The 22,053-nt window shown below is 39.1% G+C and overlaps 1 protein-coding gene across 5 annotated transcripts; it reads left to right on the plus strand.

The window, feature by feature from the left end:
* The first annotated feature begins 5,819 nt into the window (after window positions 1–5,819).
* Window positions 5,820–20,995, plus strand: IL18RAP (interleukin 18 receptor accessory protein). Of its 5 annotated transcripts, XM_051806857.1 has the most exons (12): window positions 5,856–5,947; window positions 6,996–7,087; window positions 7,330–7,461; window positions 8,492–8,759; window positions 8,863–9,037; window positions 10,284–10,458; window positions 12,657–12,725; window positions 12,888–13,008; window positions 14,737–14,891; window positions 15,781–15,918; window positions 19,709–19,879; window positions 20,526–20,995. In XM_051806857.1, exons 3-12 carry the CDS (start codon window positions 7,338–7,340, stop codon window positions 20,894–20,896), a joined length of 1,767 nt encoding a protein of 588 aa, XP_051662817.1. In that variant the 5' UTR covers window positions 5,856–5,947; window positions 6,996–7,087; window positions 7,330–7,337; the 3' UTR covers window positions 20,897–20,995. The 5 variants fall into 5 exon arrangements, with proteins under 5 accessions (XP_051662819.1, XP_051662816.1, XP_051662817.1 ...); XM_051806859.1 differs by lacking the exons at window positions 5,856–5,947; window positions 6,996–7,087 and adding an exon at window positions 5,820–5,831; XM_051806856.1 differs by lacking the exon at window positions 6,996–7,087 and having other exon boundaries at window positions 5,846–5,947.
* Window positions 20,996–22,053: the final 1,058 nt, after the last annotated feature.

Here is a 22,053-nt window from a genome sequence, read left to right on the forward strand (position 1 = left end):
AGAAAAATCAGGCTAAAACCTAAAATAAATCAATCTAAACCCAAAATCAACCCAAAAATTTTATATGTGGAGGCTGTGGGAGTGGGGGATAGGGCAAGAAAAGGGTAAGGATAAAAATGAATAAGGACAACCATACCATTGATTTACAAGGTTCAGAGTAGACCTCTTTGCTAAACTGGGCCCCAGACTTGACAAACAATTTAGGCCTAACGGTTTAACAGCACTTAACAGCACTTAATTGATAACTTAAACAATTTAACAAAAGATTTGTGTAAAATTTACTATAGCACAACAGTATCTCACTTACAGGCCTAAATCACAACTCTGAAGTACTTAAGAATCCGGGAGAGCAACATTCGTAGTACATTTGCTATAGAATATTCACACTCTAGGTGCACAGACCTAGAGAAGTACTTATGTGAAAAATTCCCCAGGATTCAGTGAAGTACTCATGTCAGATGACTTTGCATCTTCTAAACAAAGGGTTGAGCCTCGAGCAGTAGGGGTATCAGCCCAGGATCTGTTGTTGTTTGGTGATGGTCCTTCAAGTGTGGTGAACAGGAGAGCTGGCTGTCTCTGAGAGGCACCACTCAGAGGGAGATTGCTGGTGACAGCCCAGTTCAATCCAGGAAAGCTCAAAGGATCTCATTTTGGACTGCTGTTTATAGGAGTCATAGTAATTTTCCATCCTGTCCACAATTTGGGTCAGAAACTGACTTTGAAAGTTTGATAATGAAAATGTTATTTCACTTGTATTATTCAGGCAAGGAGTTTTCAAGGCTGTTCTTTAAAAACAGGAGCACTAGTTCCTGGGAACAGACAGGATTTCTAATAAGCCCAGGAGGAGCTTAGTCCAGGTGCTTCATCAAGGCTGAGGCATTGACAAACGAGCATTTGTCAGATCATAGTGTGGCCTGAGGGGTGAGGTGGAGGGAGGGGAGGGAAGGATGCACCACCACAAGTAAGTGTCAGGCTTTGAGTATGAAGAAAAAAAGCAGGAAAAAACAAGACTGTGGTTAGACTAGCTCTCCAAAAGCAATGAATGTCTCATTTGTAGTGAAGAACAATTTAAACAAAGCCAAATCCAAACAACCTATTGAAATATGTAATTTCCCTGAGGAGGACACAGATGGGATCATGGAGAAGACAGCTGTTGTAAGTCACCAGTCGTGAAGATTCTTGTCTTTCTTGCACATACCACAACAGAGTAACTGGCTGTGAGAACATACGCTGTGTCTGCATTTTTTTAGTGTTTCTGGGTGACCAGTTTCTGATACACACAATACAGGGTGGAAGAAAAATAGTATCAAAAAAGTCTTGTCTTTTGATAGTTTTAAGATAAATGTCGGGAGGAGTTGGGACTATTGTATATAGTGTTGGTAGTATAGGGTAGTACAGCATAAGGACCTATAAATGCATAGGGTTTGTGAATTATGGTTGTTCATACACGTCCTGTAACAGCAGAACCAACACCACCAACTCGGTGTAGAAGATAATCGGAGAGGAAAATTTCTTACCCACTAGGTGTTAACTGTACTGGGCAGAGAAGGAGGTGATGTGTAAATGTGTCAAACCAGAATAGTACCAGAATACTATAGAGATGTAATCCTTCCAGCACTATAAGACTACACTGCATATGCACTGCGACAGTACATTTTTCCCACTTGACCAGAAGTGAGATGGACAAGGTAAGATAAGGACCCCCACCTTGATTTTCCACAGGGGTGGAGGCACAATTTTCTGGAGCTGTAGTGTAAAATATGTGAAATTCTAGCAGAGTGGGAGGGTAAGTGAGGGAGGGGGAGGAGAGGGAGGGGAGAGAGAGGAAGCAGGGTGGATATTCTAGGTTCATCCTTTACTCTCTCCTTTTTACACTTTGTCCGGTAGCCAAGGGTAAATATGAAACTGGGAAGTACACGTGTGTGAGGCTGCTTTTTTAGCGTCTGTATTAGTTTTAGAAAGGAGTGAATTGGAGCAGAGGCTTAGCCAAATATTTGGTACTTTATACAAGATTTGCATGTGGTATGGTAACCAGTATGACACACCACTCAGCCTTTTGGTAGTATGGCTTTCAAAACTGGTGCTTCTGTTGTATTTCTGAGATGTATTTTTAAGATATATTTCTGAGTTAACAGTTGGACTGCTCTGCTGAATTTTTTGAATGTGATAAGCCTATTACTTGGGGAGTATGACAATACTTAAAATGAATGAAGTATATTTTATGTCTTTAAGATGCAAAGATGCATCTCTGGGAAAGACCCATCTTTTTCTGATAGTCTGAGCTTGAAAACATGAAGACCTTGACTTTATCTGTGTTGCAGTCTGTAATTTCTTTCAGGGAAGAGGGAATTAAATTCTTTTTTTTCCCTAGTCAGAAATGATACCTTCAAAAGCTTAATTCTCAATACTGAAATCTCCAGAGATACAGTGAAGCCTTTTGTAACTTATAAACCAAATATATATTTTGCGTTGGGGCCAAACATTGAAAATACCTTAAGAGACAAACACCAAGTCTGATCATCAGCAGGCTCTGTTCTGGAATGAGCAGAGAGCTAAATACATGGTGGAAGCTGAGAATACAAATTCTCTATCTCCAAATGCTCAGAACACAACAGAATCAGGCATTAGGACTGGTCATGGTATAAAGGAATGTGTACAAAAACAGAGGCAACATTGAAACCCCATGTTATGCAATAAACAGCCTTTTTTACCTTCTTGTAAGAAATTGAGTAATTGATGAAATCTGTAGTAAGGAGACCAAACTTCACACAAGAAAAGAAAAGCAAGTCCTGCTGTTCTTGAAATGAGTCTGCTGCAAACTGATGTACATGGATTTACATATCCTCTATTGAAACAAGGAGCATTGGATTCTGAATTGATGACAAAGGGCTGTCAGATGCTTTAATATAGTTTGAATCACTGTGCAGTCTGTCTTTTATGGGGTTTGCATCCATGTAGGAAGACTGGGACAGGGCCTGGGCTGTGTGGGACTGAAGTGCTCTACCTGCCTAGCATGTCCCAGAAGCAAGTCATAGATGGCTCAGATTCATCAGGGCTCCTCTTCTCTTTCTGCCAAAGCTGTGTTTGGGTAACTAATGAGCCTTAACTAGGAGGACACAGATAGGAAGTATTAGTGCCCCCATTATAGCGCCCACTTGCAGTGGGTGTGGAAGGTAGCTGGGGACATTAAGGATAAGGAGACCTTGACTCTCAGAGTGAATATTATTCCATATTGGAATAATCTTGTAGTTTTCAGATATTACAGATTTTTTGAACCATCTTAATACAGCATATAGGGGAAAAAAAAAGACAACGAAACTTTTACCCTTTCCCCTCTTAAATGAAGCAAACTAAAAAATCCAACACATTTTTGCACACAATGCAAATAGAAGATTTTAGAAACTGAGAGGCTTTGATCTTTTACTAGGAGGTTTTTCCCCTGTTCTTTTTACAAGAAAGTGATCCGGAAATTTCAAACCTAATGCAACTAAACTGAGAAAGGAAGGGATGATGGCAGTGAGGTAGAGGAAATTCCTGTAAAGGAAACAGACTCAACACAGTGCACAGCTAGAACTAACCACAATTCTTATCATATTGTATAGGGTGTGCAGGTAAGATTTTCAGACTTAATTTTTTTTTAAATTATATCTTTTACCTTCTGATTTTAGCCCTCCCTTACCCCATCTGCTTGAAGGTGAGTTAATTTCATTGCCTTTGAATGTGCATTTTGAAGTAAATTGGCTTTAACTACTTGGTCAGACAAACAATAGTGTCTTAGTAAGTAGCTTCATTAAATTGTTTTTTTCTGCTTTGTAGGTGTGGTGAAGCTTTTTTTCATCTCCTATATGGTTATTACTAATCTTAGTCCTGGAATCAGATTATGTTTGCCTTTCCATTGATATAAGTCTAATACAAGACACAGGAATTGATAGCTTTGATGCTAAAGTGGTTTTCATCAGAATCAGAATAGTAGATTGTAAGATTGTGGAATGCCAGTCTTTACTAGACTTCAGACATATGAAACTTGGTACAGCTCTCAAGAAATTGGTTTTGATTTCTTTTGCTTATATTTTATGTAAATACATACCAAATGCTATGGAATAGAAATTTACTGTTTTCTTGTGAGATCCTTTTGGAGTTGAAACATAGGCAAAACAATACAGTTCCTATTCTTCTCTCATATTTTTTATCACAGGAAATTATGACAAAACCACATTAATTTCCTTTGTATATAAGATACTTTCCAATTAAATGACATCCTAAATCCCTAGACTAAGGATATGATAATATGGCAGAAGGCAGACACTTTTGAAATAAGTTGACTAGAGTAGAGTACTTACTTTCTCTGGCAGACACCAACCAAGATAAAATGAGTCAGTGAGTAAACTGAGTTACTGAATCACCTTGAGTCCACTTGCAGTGCAAATATACCTGTTTCTGCTGTGAATTTCCCTGTTACTGTCAAGCACACTTGCAAGATGACAATTCTTAATTTCACACACTACCATAGTTTTTAAACACTATAGGAATGCAAAGATAACAGATTCTCTAATAAAAGTGTTATCAGTTAGCAGAAAAAGAAAAAAATAGCAGTGGTGTATTTTCCCATACCTAGTTAAAGACAACAGAATTATGCAGATTGCTAACCAAAGCTGTAACATTCATTAGTTAACCCTCCCTTTCACACTTCCCTGTTTGTGGTGACCTTTTTGAGCTTCAAGAGGGTACTGTTAGTATGGCAGTAAATTGGAGATCAGAGAGATTGTATATCACTGACATTATTAAATATTTTGTGAATGGTCACTTGATGTGACCATTACATGAAGCCTTTGTGTCCCCATTTACACACATATGGGAAGCTGGGAAGTAAGTGCTTCTGCTGCTTGGTTGTGGCAGGTCAGGCGCTCCTCAAGTAGCTTCTGATGGCTTAACAGATTGAATGAGTCCCCAGAAAAGACAAGAGCTGTCACAGGAAAGAGATTGGACCATTTGCCTGAGAGAGGGGAGAAGGAAGGATGGAAAAGTAGATCATAGTAGATCATCAAGTCCAACTCCTGGCCCTGCATGGGATACCCCAAGAATCACACCATGTGCCCAAGAGTGCTGTCCAAACACTTCTCGAATTCAAACTGACTTGGTGCTGTGACTACTCCCCTGGGGAGCCTGTTTCAGTGCTCAACCACCCTCTGGGTGAAAAAGCTTTTCCTGATATCCAACCTAGACCTCCCTTGACTCAGCTTCATGCTATTTCCTTGAGTCCTATCACTGCTCATGAGAGTGAAGAGATCAGTACCTGCCCCTCCATTTTTGACAAGAGCAACCCATTACATCAGCTCACCTGCTCAAAGGACTGCAGCACTGAATCACACAAAAGGCCCTTGGGTCCTGCTTGCTACTGGCACCAGTACACCTTTGCCATGTGGGCTGTTGGGTGACGTAACTCAAAACATCATCCTTTGTTTTATTCAGAATTAATGTAGTTAGAGATGCAGCCATAATGAATGCCTTGAGCAAGCTCTTTACAGTTGTCATAAACCCAGATACAAGAGTCAGGATCCATTGATCCCTTTGCAGTGGATAGAGAGTGGGTAAAGTTAAGGAAGGCCCCAGTGCTGGTAGTAAACTCTCTTTATTCAGACATACATACTGGCTTGGAGTTTCAAGATGATTTTGAAAGATGTGTGGGATGATGACAATGGACAGCAGACAGACTGTAACAAAGCACCAGAATGGGTTCAGGTAAATGAGTTAACTTACTCTCTGTGACCTCTGAGCATAAAAATAGACCATTCCATTCACTTGCAAGGAATACAAACATTCTGAAGAGAATGGTGACTAAAGTGCTCCTTTCTACACAGAACAGCTGCCTGAAAAACTGCTAAGTGGGAGTTACTATCACCTCTCTCGCTAGCTCAGTGTGAACTGGATGCCCTCTTGATGCCTGCCAGTAATGTGTGGTGTCTGATTTGCATGAAGTGCCAACAGTCAAGGGACTGTAGTCTTTGCCCGACCTTTTCTGTTTTTCCCTTGGGTTGACTCAGTGTCTTTCTGACAGCAGTGCAAATGCAGAGTCACTCTGTGACCAAAGGAAAGAAAAAAACCTCTTGAGGTCTCAGTTGCACAATGTGAAGTTGCACAAAGTGAACATCAGCAAAATACATGACCTTTACTCCTGAATCAGACACTGCAGATGTGTCAGTCACAGGTGTTGGATGTGTTCTTACTAAATACCCAGATTGAGCCATTGGTCTCAAATATGCATGCTGGGCAGCCTGCCTTTGCTCTAGCCCTGTGGCTGAGAAGGCTGTGGGATGCAGATCAGACCTCTTATTAGAAGAGGGAAAACACTTCATACAAGAGGGTTTGGGGTTTCACCTTGGACAAGATGCTGTCACGTAGAGGTCTGGATGCAGCTGAGTGCTTTGTGGACCTGCTCCAAATCCCCTGGGTGTTCCCAGTCTCAGCTTACAGATGGCACACCACAGAGCTGGTATCTTATGATGGTGTAGATGTTACCTTGTCTGTCTCAGGGTCGTTCAAGCAGTGCAGCACAGCATTTAGGTGCAAAAGCAAGGCCTGATGCTGCACACCTGGATAAGTCAGGGAGGAGAAGAAGGTGTCTTTAGGTTGCTCTGCTGACCCTAATGGACATCCTAGGGTATGTTTATTCTATCTGGTAACAAAGCCCTGTGGGAGCATGTCTCTTGGGTAAAAGAGTTAGAATCAAAGACGTACATCCACACAGTACATGCTTTGAGGGTTTTACTTCTGCATAGTTTTACTCCTGCATAGTTTTACTTCAATCCTATTTGCAGCTGCAGCACATCTTCAGGTTTGGTTTAATCCCAAAGAAATCCAGTCAGCACACTCTGGACCTATTGACCTTCAAGATAGAATAGATCTTTATGGATTTTATGCCTGTCTCAGTCTGTTGCCGATAGCTGTCATTAGATGAAGACCGATGTTGTTATTTGGTATCTTATCTCTCTTCTTAGAGAACATATTCCTATGAAAGGAGGAAGGATCTGCATTTTCACTCCAGATGTGGAGTTCTGCATTGCTGTAGGCATGACTTGGAAATCTATCTGTAAGCAACTCCATGGATGGTGCATTTAAAGAGACTATTGCATATTCTTGAGTATCATCTATCCTGCATTTCTGAGAAATAGTAAGAGCAGGAAAGGTACCGCAAACACCAATTTTGAAAAACACAATATGCAGGAAATAGTGTCTACTAATTTTTATGGAGGTACATAATAAAATATGGAATTACCTATCTATTTTATTGGACTCTTATCCACAAAAAAAAAATGTTTTCCTCTTTTACAGAAAGCAAGATGATTCTTAAAGAAAATGTCTCAGAATATCAATCAAAATTGATAAAGAAAATCATGCTGACTTCATGCTGGATACTGACATTGTTTGTCAGTGGGGCAGAAGTTAGAGAGATTAACTTGCCAGGTAAGAGTTGGCTCCAGTGATGTTTGTTGTTTGTGGTGCTTTCTGAAAGCTGAGAAAAGGGAATCTTTGTTTTTCCTTGCCTTTATGAATTTTTCCTGTCCAAGACAAATAGGCTCGCTGCAAGCTTTTAAAATGTTGGTAGTACAGTTTACTCTAAATATGACTCAAAATTCAATTCCCTAATGAAAAGGACAAATGCAAAGGAGAATTTCTGAGACCCAAATGGAACAAATAAATTGCTTCTGTGGCTCCTTGAAGTATCCAGCAGCTGGTCCAAGCCTCTTGGGGAGGTGGGGAATGGGGAGAAGGAAGAAAAAAGCAGAACAACACTGATCTATCAAAATCTTCTCCTTTGTCTGGAGAAGCTTCATCCAACTCATTTTGCAGATAGAAACTGAAACTGCAGAGAGTCCCCAGTCCCCAATTGGGCTGGTGAGGAATAGATTTCATGCCTTCTTTTCTGCTGGAATGAAATCCTACCATACTTTCAAGGGTCACCACAGCCTGAGTGGCAGTAGGAGGATTAGGATGGCTAACCATGCCTTTCAGAATCCAAAAAAGTGTTTAATTTTAGTGAGAGCTACTAAAACATAGGAAGGCAAGGATTTAAAAGCAGTGAAACAATAACGTTTGTCAGTCTCAGCCTGAATAGGGCATGTAGTGGGCAGGATATGCTTCTTCGGGTTTATTTCAGTCCCTTCTCCATTAATATGAGGAGATCTAGAAGCGCTGCACCTGCTTTTCTACAGAGTTGAGGTTTAATGGGTTAGCACCCATGCAAAAATCTTCAGATACTTTTAAAAAAGGCCTATTAAACCTTTGGAAACCTTTGAATAAACTTTTGAGAACACTGGCAAATTGCATATTTAAGGAAATCTATTTCCTATTTGTCCAGCATCTGATCACATAAAAACATATTTAACACAAAAAAGATAAAGTTCTATTTATGTAGTATTCCTAATTTTTATTTTTTCACCATGACTGTGTATTCTCTCAGATGGTACTGATATCTCATTATTCTGCTTTTTAGGATGTTCCCATGTTGAACCTCAAATATGGTATCGTGCAATTAATGGTGAGGAGTTTGTTCTACAATGTGCTTTACCAGATAGAGATGCTACCCACATTTATAATAACTCACTTCCAAATCAACATAAGGTGAAGTGGTTCTGGCATCAGAAAGATGAAGAGACACTGAGGGTTATCAAGGAAAGCTCTAACTTGGCTCTCCAGGGGGATGCTCTTTGGTTTAAACCAGTAAGGGACAGTGCTTCTGGAATCTACATGTGTACTATATGGTAAGTAATGGAACAAAAGATTTATATTTCTATATGAGAATTATTGTTTTGGTTTGGTTTGTGTATTAAGTGTTTGACTTTTTTTTTCCCCTGCATCACTCAGGGAAAAAATCCCATGTCTTAAAATGGTTTTGGAGGTTCAAACAAAGAAGGCAGCAAAATGTTCAGCCTATGACACAAATATGCTATATCTGCTTGCTGGCAGTGGGAATTCAATAACCTGTCCTGGGACAAAATGTTACAGCCATATAAAAAAGCCAGATGTAAAATGGTACAAGGTAAGATTCAGTCTCTTTAGCATTCAAAAAGCTGAGTGGAGGTAGAGCTTTAGGTCTAGTTAATGTTCATGTCCCATAGGTTCTTGAACTCCTCTTTGACAGGCAATGCAGCCTGAGAAATTCAACCCAAAAGTGGAATCTTGAATTGATATATATCAAGTTTTTAAGTAAGAATTCTGAAGAAATTTGCCACATGAAACAGAAGCCAAGAAATGTTTTCTCTTCAGCTAAGAAATTGAAGTAATTGAGAATCAGAATAAGTTTTTTATGAAACTAACATATGATTTAAATTTAAAATTTTAAGTTCATTTTGACATTTTAAATTCTGAAAATATCGAATATACCAAAGAAAAAGTATCTTTTTTAGAAATTAAATTCTTTTAAGATTAATGCTTCAAATTGTTCTTTCCAAGATTCCTGTTTTTAGTGAAACACTATTCCACTGAAACACTATTGATTTACTGTTTGTAAGGATTGCAATATAAAGTCTAAACCTGTATAAATGAACAAAGGAAAATGACTAAATTTTCAATTGTGTATTTTACTACCTGGTATTATTTACATTATTTGTTCTATCAAGCAGGATTATGATCTAGTCCAAGTTACTCTTTATTTACTTCCAAATTTTAAAGGATGTATATCTTTACCTACATCTTGGTCTGAAGCCCACTGAAGTTAAGGAGCTTCTTCCCATTTGCATTAATGGATTTTTTTCAGGAACTTGATTTAAAGAAAATTCTTAACGGTCTCAGTGAAATAATATTAAGATGAAAAATAGAGGTACTTTTCAAAAAATAGCCTGTTTTCATTCTTTTAAAAGTAGTGACAGTGTTCTCAGTCTCAGACAATCCAAACTCATGATTTACTTCTAATTAAAGAACTTGAAATGCTTTCAAAATAATTTATTTACAAAATAAAATATACTTAGTCCATCAAAAAAGCTGTCCTTTTTGTTTCTCTTTAGTAATAGGAGTTTTATTGAGATTAGCTTTATGATTTCACATTTCTCACACCAACCATAAATTTTAACTGATCTTTAAAAGGACAATGGTATTCACATATTTTTTAGTATAACTGAAAAATGTCATCAGACTCCTAAAAATCCCTTTTTGGTCTTCAGTGAAAAGACTTTGGTTTAGCCCTACTGCCATGGTAATCATATCAAAATATATTTAAAATATAATTTAATAGCAGCAACAACAGCAATAAAAAAAGGACTTTAATTCCTTGAAATTCTTTTCATTAGGATGGTCATCAGATAAAACTTAGGAAAAGCAGGCCAAGCTTAAAGCTGAAGCATAATGAAATCTACTTGAATCCAACCTATGACAAAGATGCTGGAATATATGTGTGTGATTACACTCTGTATGACAACACTACCAAGTGGACAATGAGAACAGCAGTAACAGTAGAAGTCACTGGTGAGTAATATAATAACTCTGAATAAATGACTCAAAGTCTGTTTTCTCTGTTATGTTAATTTATGTCTTTTGTTCAGGCTCTTGTTCTGAAAAACCCATAATCTGAATTAGCTACAGGACCATTAAAATGCAAGTATTCTGAGGACATCTTGGGACATTGACTAGAACCTTCAAGGTTCAGTAATAGCATGTATCATACAATACCATAATTTTCAAGATCTAACTCTGCCTTGGATTTATTGTAGTTACTATAATTGGGGATGAAATCTAAAAAAGGATTTAGATCTCTTGATATGGAAGTAGAATTTATGAAACTCCAACTGATGCCAATGTTCTCCATGTACTGTATGAGGAATGTTAGGAACATATTTGCATACTAGGAGGAACCAGTGCGAATTCTACATCGAAAATGTGGACAAAAGCACTGTATCTCAACCCTGCCTGTCTCCCTGAAGTGATGGAGAAAGTATGAGTTAGGTAAGAAAATCGTTCCTTGTGGCATGGATGAAACCTTCATTTTTTTTCTCTTGAGAGTGATAAGAAAGGTGAGATTGGTGGGATCAGTGCCTCTCTTCCACAATTACTAATTTTTTAGCAGCAGAGCAAACATGAGAGCTGTGAGCAGTCTAACAAGCTGTTTGTTGTTGCATGTGCTGTCTGGGGAAAGGCATCACTGCCTGCATGATCTGTTCTTTCAGGCTTTGTATGCATTACAAAATAAAACTGGCTAGGACTCTACGGCACAGCCATGTGGCATGGCCTTATATTCTCTTTCAAACCACAGTGACCCTTTTTGTAATATTGGCTATCTTCAGTTGCCTTCAGGCAAAGTCCAGATGTTGCCTTGGCAGTGTTTTTGGACTACATCAATGCTGTGCAAGGGAGCATGCTAGCAACTCAAGACCAGTACTGAGGGAGACTATTTGATTTGCTAAAGGAGAGATGTGGTTATGCTTTTTTCCGGATATCTATGGTTGAGTGCTGTAAGACACTGCAGTCACTCCAGTGAATCAAAGGTCCTGTAGGAAAGTATATATATCTATTCTATATCCTGAATTGTATGGAACCAGTACCGCTGATTCTGTATGGCAACAGCACAGGACTGGTTCTCAGAATCCTGGTGGAAAGTGGGCCACTCTGTGGAAGGGAGAACAAGATTTAGGTAGCAAAAGAAAGGTGTCTGGTGAGGCAACCTGTTTCTATGGTCTAGTGAGGAAGCACTCCTTTGAAATTCCATGGTCTACTCCTCAGTAGCACTTCTCTGAAATAGGTGATTTTTTGCATTAGGTGTTTTATGCATTTGGTGCTAAGAATTCAAATAAAAAAAATTATACATCCCCTCAGGACAGGAAACCATGTCTCACCAACTTTTGAGAGCTCTGTGTGGTGGCTCACAGTATCTGATGCTCTTTCACTCTTCTTTCTGGCTATATTGCCACAATATTTTCCAAGCACACATGAAGTAGCTCTGCTTTTGTTCTGATCTGGCTGAACCTGAGCTGACACACTGTCCTCAGTTCTTTTCCTTCACTTCATACACAATCAGAAAAACACTTATAAGGTGACATACACACATATACTACCCTGGAACCTTGCGTACATTTCTCTGCTGTGACTTGGTGGAAAAAAAAGTGTTACGTGGCCCCATTTCCTGCAGTATGGGACTTTCCTAGAATATCAGAGCTGCGGGTTTTATTGTATAAGCTGTGGGTGTCATTCTCTGTGCCCTTTGGCAGCCTGTGATTTGAAAACAACATGGCTATTTTAGTGCAAGTACTTGTGCTTGTTAAAGAGGTGTGTATGTGCTCTATGTGTGCTTACTGGGCATGGGAAAAGGTTTGGCAAGGAACTGGGATGAGGTTTACATCCCTCAGGTGGTCTTGCAAGGGGGGTCCTAATTTCTGAATCCTAAATAATCTTGAGTGCAGGCTGTATGCTGAGCTCCTCAGCTCATATAAGTTGACAGTGTCTCAGAGTAACTGAGATAGCAGGTGTGTAAGTAGCTGGATAAGTTTTGTGGTCGAAACTCCCTTATCTGTGTACTCTCAGATACCTCAACAACTGTAAATCATCCTCTTGGATTTAGGTGTCTAAATTCCACCTAACATCTGAAAAAATAAATTGTAAGGTATTTTCTCTGGTATTCTGTACTCACAATAGCTATTTATTCTTATTAATAATATTCCTGTTAATTGCAGCAAAAAACACTATTCATCCACCAAACTTTTTGTATCCCAATGGTGTTGTGATCCTCGAAGCAGAACTTGGTAAGTTTCAATTCCTCATCTAAAAGCAAAAGAACATGTTTAAATTAGGTATTGATAAAGATAAATCTTGATGAATCAAAACAGCTTTGCTTTCTAGACTAGTTAACAGAAAAATATTCTGGTGGCCTCCATACATGGTTTTCCTGTGTTAATTCATTCCAGGAGAGCCACTTGAATTGGAATGCCGCGTACAGTTTGGGTTTGAAACAGTTTCTTCGATGAGGGTAATATGGAAACGAAACAATGAAGAAAATATAAATGAGAAGTTGAATCAGGAAACAAGGTGAGAAACCTCTCCCAGTAGTCTTATTACTACCACAGCCAGCAACTGTAAAAATCCTTCTATAACAACTTTACTAAATATGTTTTTTTGAAAGAAACTCAGAAGTCTCTGTTCTTCAACCTAGTAATGTGTATGTCCATGAACATGAGACAGACACATTCTGTAACATACAGAAACACATATCGATGGCTATAAAATCAAGAACGCAAACATTCTGTTCAATCTTAACTCTTCTTTCTAAGGCATTAGCTTATGGACAGCTTCAACGTGAGTGGTCCTTGGTTGCCTGCGCTGCCATCAGCTGTTTTCAAGTGTTCTTGAAAACAGTGTCTCTGTTGTGACTTGCTATCAGTTCACACAGTCTGTCCTTGGATGCTGTCTCTGAGTGGGGAATAAATCAGATCAATAAAACAGTACTGTGGACACTGAAAGGAGTGAACACTGAAGTGTTTACAGATGCAGTTTGAGGACTTGCAGCTCTGGATTTCAGGGCACTGACTTTTAGGAGTCTTCCCTGGCAAGAATTAACCAGACCCTGCGGAGAAGAAACATGTGGGGAAAAGGTTTTCTATGACTTGGGGACAACCTCTATAGTCACCATGCTTCCTTTCCTTCCTATTCTTGTTCATTTATGCAGTGTTCAACTTGGGCAAGCAATGTAGTAGAGGTAACAGAGGCAAATGTGTCTTTCACTATACAGCCCTGAGTCATCTTTATGGGTAAGCTTTTCTGTACACTGAGGGAAGCAAAAACCCTGCTGTCACTGCTAAAATTAAGTTCATAATAGGAGTCATATGGGGAAAAAAATAACAAATTATGATATCACACACACACATGCACAAACTCACTCATGAGGTAGATTGGAAACTGGATTTTCCTAACTTTTGAATATTTAGCTTTGTAATGTTCTTCTTAACAAGTTTTTAGCTTTTTACATGGGTAAAATTTCTGTTTGTCTGTCTGTTAAAAACAGAAATAAATGAAACATTCCCAACAGACTTTCAGTACAGATTGAATCCTTGCCCATGCTCGTGCTTGTATATCTTGAGTTACCAGTGGTGGGGCCATAGGAGGCTGTCATTTTGCAGGGCCATGATGTAAGGTGCCTCTAGGATGACCCAAAGATGCTTGTACTTGTGGCTTTCAAAGGGGAGTGCTGGAACTCAGAAACCCTGGGCATTCTAGAGTGATTGCAGACACAAGTCTGTTATCCGTATCCTTCACTCAACCCCAAAGGGGTTCCTCCGTTACCTCTTCATTTCCTGTACTTCTGTCCCTTATGTCTGTCTTCTTCTGTTTGCCTATTCTGTCCTTGGGCCTTTTACCCCTTTGCAAGAGGCTGTGCTGCTCAGTCTTTTTGCCCAGCTAGTTCTCTCTTGGGACTACTTTTTGAAGTTTCATTTATCTGCATTTCTGCTGGGGGAACTTTTTGCATCTTAGAAAAACATAAATAATCTTATAGAAGTCAAAGGCAAATGGTAAGTATTTTGCTGAGTTGATGAATTAAGAATAAACCTTTCAGTCTTCAGGCCCTTGATGTTAGTATTTTCCTTACAATATATAAACCAAATGGAAGTTCCAAACCAGAATATTGCATTACTATTAAAAGTTCTATTAAAAGATGAATGTTAAAAAGTTGCAGGCTCCTCTTTTTTTGTGTAACATGTTTGAAGACTGTGTGAATGAACAGCAAAGGTATCATGAAAATACACAATTTTTTCTCTCTAGTGTTTATCCAAAAGGTTTGAAGGGGCACACACTTCTTCATGTTGCAACGCTGAAGGAAGTTACTGAAAAGGACCTCAGAAGCAACTTCACGTGCTTTGCTGAAAATTCAGTGGGGAATGCCACTGCTGTGATTCAGCTGAAAAGAAAGCAGAGAGGTAAAACTACCAATTGGTGACTATTTGCCCCTGAAGACATTTTGATTTACTCTACTGCTACAAATTCATTCCACCTTGACAATGGCTTTTTAGCTAGTAGCAGAAGTTGAAGCTGGATGGGAAAAGTTTGATTTGTCAGATGTCTTGAAAGGCACAGTATTATGAGGACTACTCAAAAGGACAAGGTTATCTGGGGACTTAGTGCAGGCAGGTGAGCCAGGTGGAAGCTGGAGAGTAACTGGGAGGAAGAAGAGGAGAGTAGCATCTCTGAACATTAAAAGATAATCTACTAAACTGAAACAAGGAGGCCACTGAAAGCAACAGTATTCCTCGATTTTCTTAACACATTTCTGTTTGTTTTCCCAGTTGTTAGCAGCATGTTTCTGTCAAGTTACCATAACTGATATGAATGTGGTAGCCCTTCAAGCCTTTCAAGGTCAAAACCAGAATCAGTGTGGAAATTAAACTGTTGAACTATAGTTCACAGTGGAGATTCATCATTAGGTGGTACAGGAAGCTGCCAGCAGGGCACTGTGTGCAGCTATATCAGTTCTGATGTAACTTTTCCATCTCAGGCGATGACTACTTTCAGCACTACTGCGTATACCAGAGACTGTGTTCTTTGTGCCTACTATCATAGATTGACTTTTCATACCACCAAAGAGATGATATTCAAAAAAGATACCTGATAGTAGACTGAAACTCTATGTTAAAGTTTGCAGCTACCTATGAAATCCTGACTTCCTTAAATTTTGCCAGTTGAGTAAGAGTGAAGATTGTGTTCTGTGTCCAGAAATGGTTTGTCCCCATTTCTGGACTGAATTTTTTATATAAGTGTCAATATTATTTTGGGAAGCATGAGTTATGATAGAATCTTTTCTTTCTACAGTGTTGTTCTTATATGTACTATGCAGTGCTGTTTCTACTCTATTTGCATTTGTTTTGTGCACTGCCTTTATTTACCAGCACTGGATTGAAATAGTGCTGATGTACCGAAGTTATCTGGCCCACAACAAAAGTTCAGGAGGTAAGAAACTTTGTATAATATTAATTTTCTCCAGTTTTTCTACTGCTTTTGCCATGTGGGATAATCTGGTATGAATTACTCATTTAATTAAGTTCTCTTAATAACCCTGCTCTCTTTGACTCAACCTAGTAAGTTGCTCAGTGAATGCAGATGAAAAAAGCTAGGTAGTGTGGAGGAAATATCTAACACCAACTGAAATGTCACGGTTAGCCTTTTACCCTAATTTACCCATGGAAAATTGGAGTAGGAAGTTGACTTTTGTCAGTCCATTTGCAGGTAATAATTTAACATTTCCAACATTTTAACATCATTCTCCCAAAATGTTCAACAGCACCTGTGGACAAGAATGAAATGTCCTTGCATAACAAAGTAAAGGACTCCAGAGTCTATTGATTTTTTTCACTTTAAGCCAAAAGATTTCTCAGAAGAATAAACAAAAGAGAGAAATAAGATGATATAGGGCACCAACGGAGAAGTGTATGTTTGGGAAATTCATATTCCTTTCTAAAAGTTTTGGAAACAGGCTTGACATTTGCACCAGAGTGATTAGCTTTCGATATTTCAAGTCTCTGTAGTAGCATTGCTCCATCATCTCAGCTAAAACAGACCTTTGAAATAGTAGAGAGTGTAACAATGTATCAGAAATTATTATGACTATGACTCCTTCCAAGAACTTAACCTATAATTTTCTTACAAGGGTTGAAAGAATTCTGATAGTTTGTGCCCCAAAACTAAATTCGGATAGTTTGTGCCCAATTCTAAAAATTCTCGCATCTTGATGCAGCTTGAGATAGAGGTGTCTGAGTCTGCTTTTGTGTTTGCATATGAATATGTAGCTTATATGTGACTGTCAAATAACTGTATGTAGGTACCTATAAATACATACACAATTAGACTATTAACTGCCCTTTTGGAAAACATTTTTGTGAGCCCTAAAGCACTTGGCAAAAGCGATTTGGGGAATCACTCAAAAATTCCCCGCTATTTGGTAACCAAGTGATTTAAGAACCTCTGGAAAGTCCCCTTAGAGCACACACACTATGTCAGTAGGACAGAGACAGAAATGCCAAGACTTGTGCATTGAACTTGGGTTCCAGAGTGGCAGTCCCTGTCCTCATGTACCTCATGCACACAGCACCATTTTGCAGTGTGGGACTATATGAGGTGTGCAAACGAACTGTGCTTACCCAGGTAGTTTTCTGCCTAAGGATAAATGTGTTCTCACCTGCAGCATTATGTCATTCTCACTTCATGTGGATGCATATCAAGTCACCTGAGGTCTGAAAGGGCTTGCTCACAGAACAGCAAAGCAGCAGTTATGACTTGATTTTGCTGCTTCTTCCTTTCCATCATTTCTTCTCCCACACCTCCCTTAGCACAGAATCAGAGAATTGCAGAATACTACCATGTTGAAAGGTACCCCTGGGAGTCATCTGATCCCACACCCTGCTCAAAGCAGAACCATCCTAGACCAGGCTGTACAGGATCCTGTGGACAGAGAAAGCACAACCTCTCTAGAGAATGTGCTCCAATGTCTGACCACTGTCACACTGCAAACTTTTTCACTAACCTCTAATGAGAATTTTCCTTGCTGCAACTTGTGTCTGTTGCCTTCTCACTTATTACTGTCTCCATCGTCTTTGTACCCTCTCATTTGATTGAACTTGGTTGAAGACTGCAGCAAGGTCACATTTTTTCTCATGCCTCTCTAACCCTTAGGCTTCCTCCTTATCCTGTTAAAATACATCTCAAACCCCCTGCCTTCTTCCACAAGAAGAAAGAAATAATGCAGGAGCTTTGATTCTAACATTAATAGATCATGCATACAGTCACTTTGCTTTAGTCGGGTATTCTTCATTTCCTACACTTTGAAGATCTTAAATATTTGTACCAAAAGTTCCTCAGCTTTTAACTGTCTTGTATAATTATGGGGGGAAAAAAGTCCCAGTGGTGCTTACTGTGTATTTGGTTTTAACTTGCTATCGTAATAGTAATATTATAAAGGAATGTGTTCGCTAATGGTTGTTGTGTAATAAAATCACAGTGACCTCTATGGGTGAAATGAGGAATAGCTGGCTTGTAGTGCAATTTATTGCCATTTTAAAACTGTTTTCAAAGAAGCTTCAATTTAGAGTGTAGCTAAATTGATGTTCAGCTGAATCAATCTAGTGACCCTTTGCACCACCTTCAATTCCCACACTAGTCCTGTGTGCCTGCTGCTAGTGATTCACTCTTGTGGGCTTAAATTGGCTCAACTTGGCAGAAAAATAACTCAGTAAAAGACAGTGAGTAGCCAGCAAAGTGAATTGGCTTCCTCTGTTATCACAAGAGCTACTACACCAGTAGAAGGAAGTGGTTGAAAGTGTATGGCCAGGAGCAGAGGGGAGGAACAGAGATGCAACATGTTACCTGATCACATCACTGGCATCCAAACCTAATCTGCACACCTATGTTTTGTCTTGATGACATATTTTCTGCTACGTGCTGGTTCTGAATGTAGGTGTCCCACCCCAGTTCATCCATGTCCATGTCATTAGTGTTCTGTGTGTTTCCTTTCCATATGAACTCTTCTAGATTCTGTGGCAACTTGGTGGCTCTAGCTCTTGTTTGTGATCCTAATCTTACATGTAGGGATAGGAATCAGGAGGTTAACATGGAGGCATGTGGATCATGATACTCAACACTCGGGTGTCTGTGCTGGAGGTAGATGTCTCAGTTCCTGAGCAGTGAAGATGCAGTCCATACAGTAAAATCTATAGAGCTTCTCAGCTTGCCCTGCAGCAGCACCCTGCTCTAAACTGCTGAATTTCTTTCTGGTTTCTATTAACTGTATTGACATATGATACAACTCAGCTAATTGGTCATAGGTGTCCGATGTAATTTGGGCTGTCTGAGGATGTACTGTCATTCCAAAAGACTTGAGTCTCCAATACTTCCCCTGTCAAATTTGGCAGTTCTATCAATCTTAGGACACCCTAAATGGCCTCAAGCAACTACATAGGGAAAAATGTACTGAGTCCACTGTGCCTCCTGCTTTCACCAGAAATCCTTTTTTTTTTGTTCCTTCTCCCTCAGATGTAGTTCAAATTTTATTCAACAAAGAGATATGATTGCTTTTGCCTTGTAGTTAAGAATGGGCCTAACTCAGGACATTGGTACCAGAGTGACTGAAAGCTAAGGAAAGTTCTTTATATATTTTTCATCTGCACTCTACAAACATTCTTTTAATGAGACTTAAACAAAGTTCAGTTGCAGGTCAGTACTTGGTGTCTGAACTGATACTTTGATAAGAATTAGGCTTTGCTCCTTACACCAGTGTCTCTGCTTAGAAACATAATAATAAACATAAAAATCTTTTGCAAGCAGCTAATATTTAAGAACATTGTTACTTTAAAACTAATTATATTTTTAGAGAAGGTTGGCCATTGATGAGAAATTTTTGGAAGCAGCATTTGGGCAAATGAGAGAAAAGACAGGTAATCATTCCCTACCACAAGGATTTTGCATGGAAGGGGCCAGATCTTTAAACTACCTTGCACCAGTCATCTATAGCTTCCTCCTTTGCTTTGGTAGAGTATGTTTACAAAATTTGCAGGACAACGAGAGCAAGCAAGGATTTGGTAAACGGATAGCTGTATTCCATGAACAGGTTATAATTTTAGGTTTGTGTTGTGCCTACTTAAATAGGTATAAATAGAAACTGAGCATTAAGAAAGAAGCTGAATGCTTCAGCCAGACTTGCTAATGTATACAATGTATACACTGTTATTTCTTTATTAATTTATTTTAGATGGCAAGGAATTTGATGCGTTTGTGTCCTATGCAAAACTAGACTCTTCTGAAAGGGACTCTACTTTCATTAGTGAGGAAAAATTTGCCCTGGAGCTTCTTCCAGATATGCTAGAAAATAAATATGGATACAAGTTATGTATTCTTGAAAGAGATATTCTTCCAGGAGGAGGTAAGGTTCCTGTGGATGGTAGAAATTCTTCAGTTTTTATAAAATTGTGTTTCACTTTCAAAAAAAACCCTTATGCACCAGATCAACAACTTATGTATTTTAGTAGTGGAGTTTATGCTCAAATCTCATAACATTTTGTTCTTTATATCCTGTCCCTGTGCCTGAGGCATATGTACATTTGAGTGTGATCACTGGGAGTTACTAGGCTGAGACAAAGCTTCTTATCCAAGAATTTCTTTGCAAGCAGACTCCACTCCCTGGAAAGAAGACCCCAGATATTTCAGTAGTTGCTTTCTGTGCAACTTTAGTATATGCTACCTGCAGTAATTAGAAAGCTATGGGTTCCTGTTCCTGGGAGAGACAAAGACAAGTCCAAGTATCCCTTGAGACCCTGTTTGAGTAGCAACAAAGTGTGTTGAGGTCTCAGGTGTGCCCTGCATCTCCTGAGCAGAAAGTTTTGTTTTCAAGGCTATGCAAAAACAGCCATGGTACCCTCTGATAGCAAACACATTTCTAGAGGTTATGTGATTGGTCATCATTCCAATTCTTGGCTTTCCTTATTTCTGGGTTTTAGCTGTTCATAAAGGAACTAATAAGATAAAAATTCCATTGTAGAACTCAGTAACTATCACCATTTTCTCTCCAGCATACACAGATGAAGTTGTAACAGCTATTAAACAAAGCAGAAGGGTAATTATTGTCTTGAGCCCAGCCTATGTCAGTGGACCAAGCATCTTTGAACTGCAGGCAGCAGTGAACTGTGCATTGGAAGATAAAAGGATCAAACTGGTATTAGTAAAGTTCCAAGCTTTCCAAGAGCCAGAGACTTTACCTCCAGCAGTGAAGAAAGCTCTTCGGATTTTACCAGTTGTTACCTGGAAGTCTTTTATTTCTGCCCCTTCAGACAAGAAGTTCTGGAAATATATGCGTTACCACATGCCAGTGAAAACTACTAAGATGCTGGGAAATTGCAACCTAAAGGGCTTATTCCAAAGGTTATTCAGATTGGTATACTGATAGCAGAAATTTCACAAGGGCTTGGCAATGGTGACATGATTGTCAAAGACTTTTTCTACATCATCGGACGACTGTGAACTCTCACTACAGTCAGCAATAGCTCACTCCAAAACAGTAAGAATGACTGAAGTGTGACAGTGCTGTAGCCCACAGTAAAACTTTCACTGCATGCAACCATAAATGTGAGCTATCTTTCAAAAATTTTTCTTTTATTACTATTTTTATTATATTTATTATACTCCTTTGCTCTGATGTTGAGACATACAATGTTCTTTCCCTGTACTTCTTTGGGAATATTTTTATAGGTTTTTTTGTAGAAAATAATTAAAAAAGGGAACTCCAGAGGAAGCTTGTAGTTTAATTTTCCAATGCAGCCTAGTGGGAAAAATCCAGACTTTTTAAGTGAGTTACCTCCTCCAGTGGGAGCACCAGGAAAACGCCATGGGAGACTGCTACAACTGGGTATGCCTAATGGATTCAGAAAAGAAGGATTGCTGTCTCAGGGCTGATCCCAGGCATCTCCATCCTTGCTGCAGTGAGAGAAAGAATTCCTACGAGTTGTGAAACATTTCACACTCATAGACACCTGCACATTGCTTATCCTGTCTGATGCTGGTCACTCAATGCCCACTGAACTTGTTGGCATTATGGGTGTGTTGCAGTTGTAAATCAAAGCCCTGGTTGTCACAGCTAGCACACTTCTAGGGATTCTAAAGTCTTTCCCTTGCGGTCCTCTGGCTGCCAAGTCTCCAGGGTTCATATCACTTACTCTGGAGGAATCTTGCAGTCTGTGTGTATGGCTGTAGATGAGTGAAATGCAGTGCTCTGCGTTAAGAAAATCTGAGTACTATAGCCACTGATTTGTTGTTCTGTTGACTTCATTTGGCCTTCCAGTTAACAAATCCTTGTTTTATAATGCTAATTGAATAGCCCATCTTCCAGATTCCTTTTTGGAAAGGGATTTCAAGAAATACTGCTGTTAACAGGACCGGTATACTGAAAACGAGAACAACTCTTCTGCAAGCAGGCTGAGCATTATCTGCCTAATTTTGTATTGGGTTCGATGATTTCAGTGGAAGGACTGGTGGTATTGTGGAGGAGAAAAGATGCTGACCTTTTTAAAAAAAGTTCCATAAGGCCGAATGTTTTGTTGGAGG

Source organism: Manacus candei, unplaced genomic scaffold (genome assembly GCF_025592945.1).
Source record: "Manacus candei isolate 608988 ecotype Guabito, Panama unplaced genomic scaffold, ASM2559294v1 h1tg000069l, whole genome shotgun sequence".
Classification (NCBI taxonomy): Eukaryota; Metazoa; Chordata; class Aves; order Passeriformes; family Pipridae; genus Manacus; species Manacus candei.

Coding starts and splice junctions, on each gene's coding strand:
- IL18RAP (XM_051806856.1), top strand. Junction 7,462..8,491: donor TAGAGAGATTAACTTGCCAG/GTAAGAGTTGGC, acceptor TCTGCTTTTTAG/GATGTTCCCATGTTGAACCT. Junction 15,919..19,708: donor CCACAACAAAAGTTCAGGAG/GTAAGAAACTTT, acceptor AATTTATTTTAG/ATGGCAAGGAATTTGATGCG.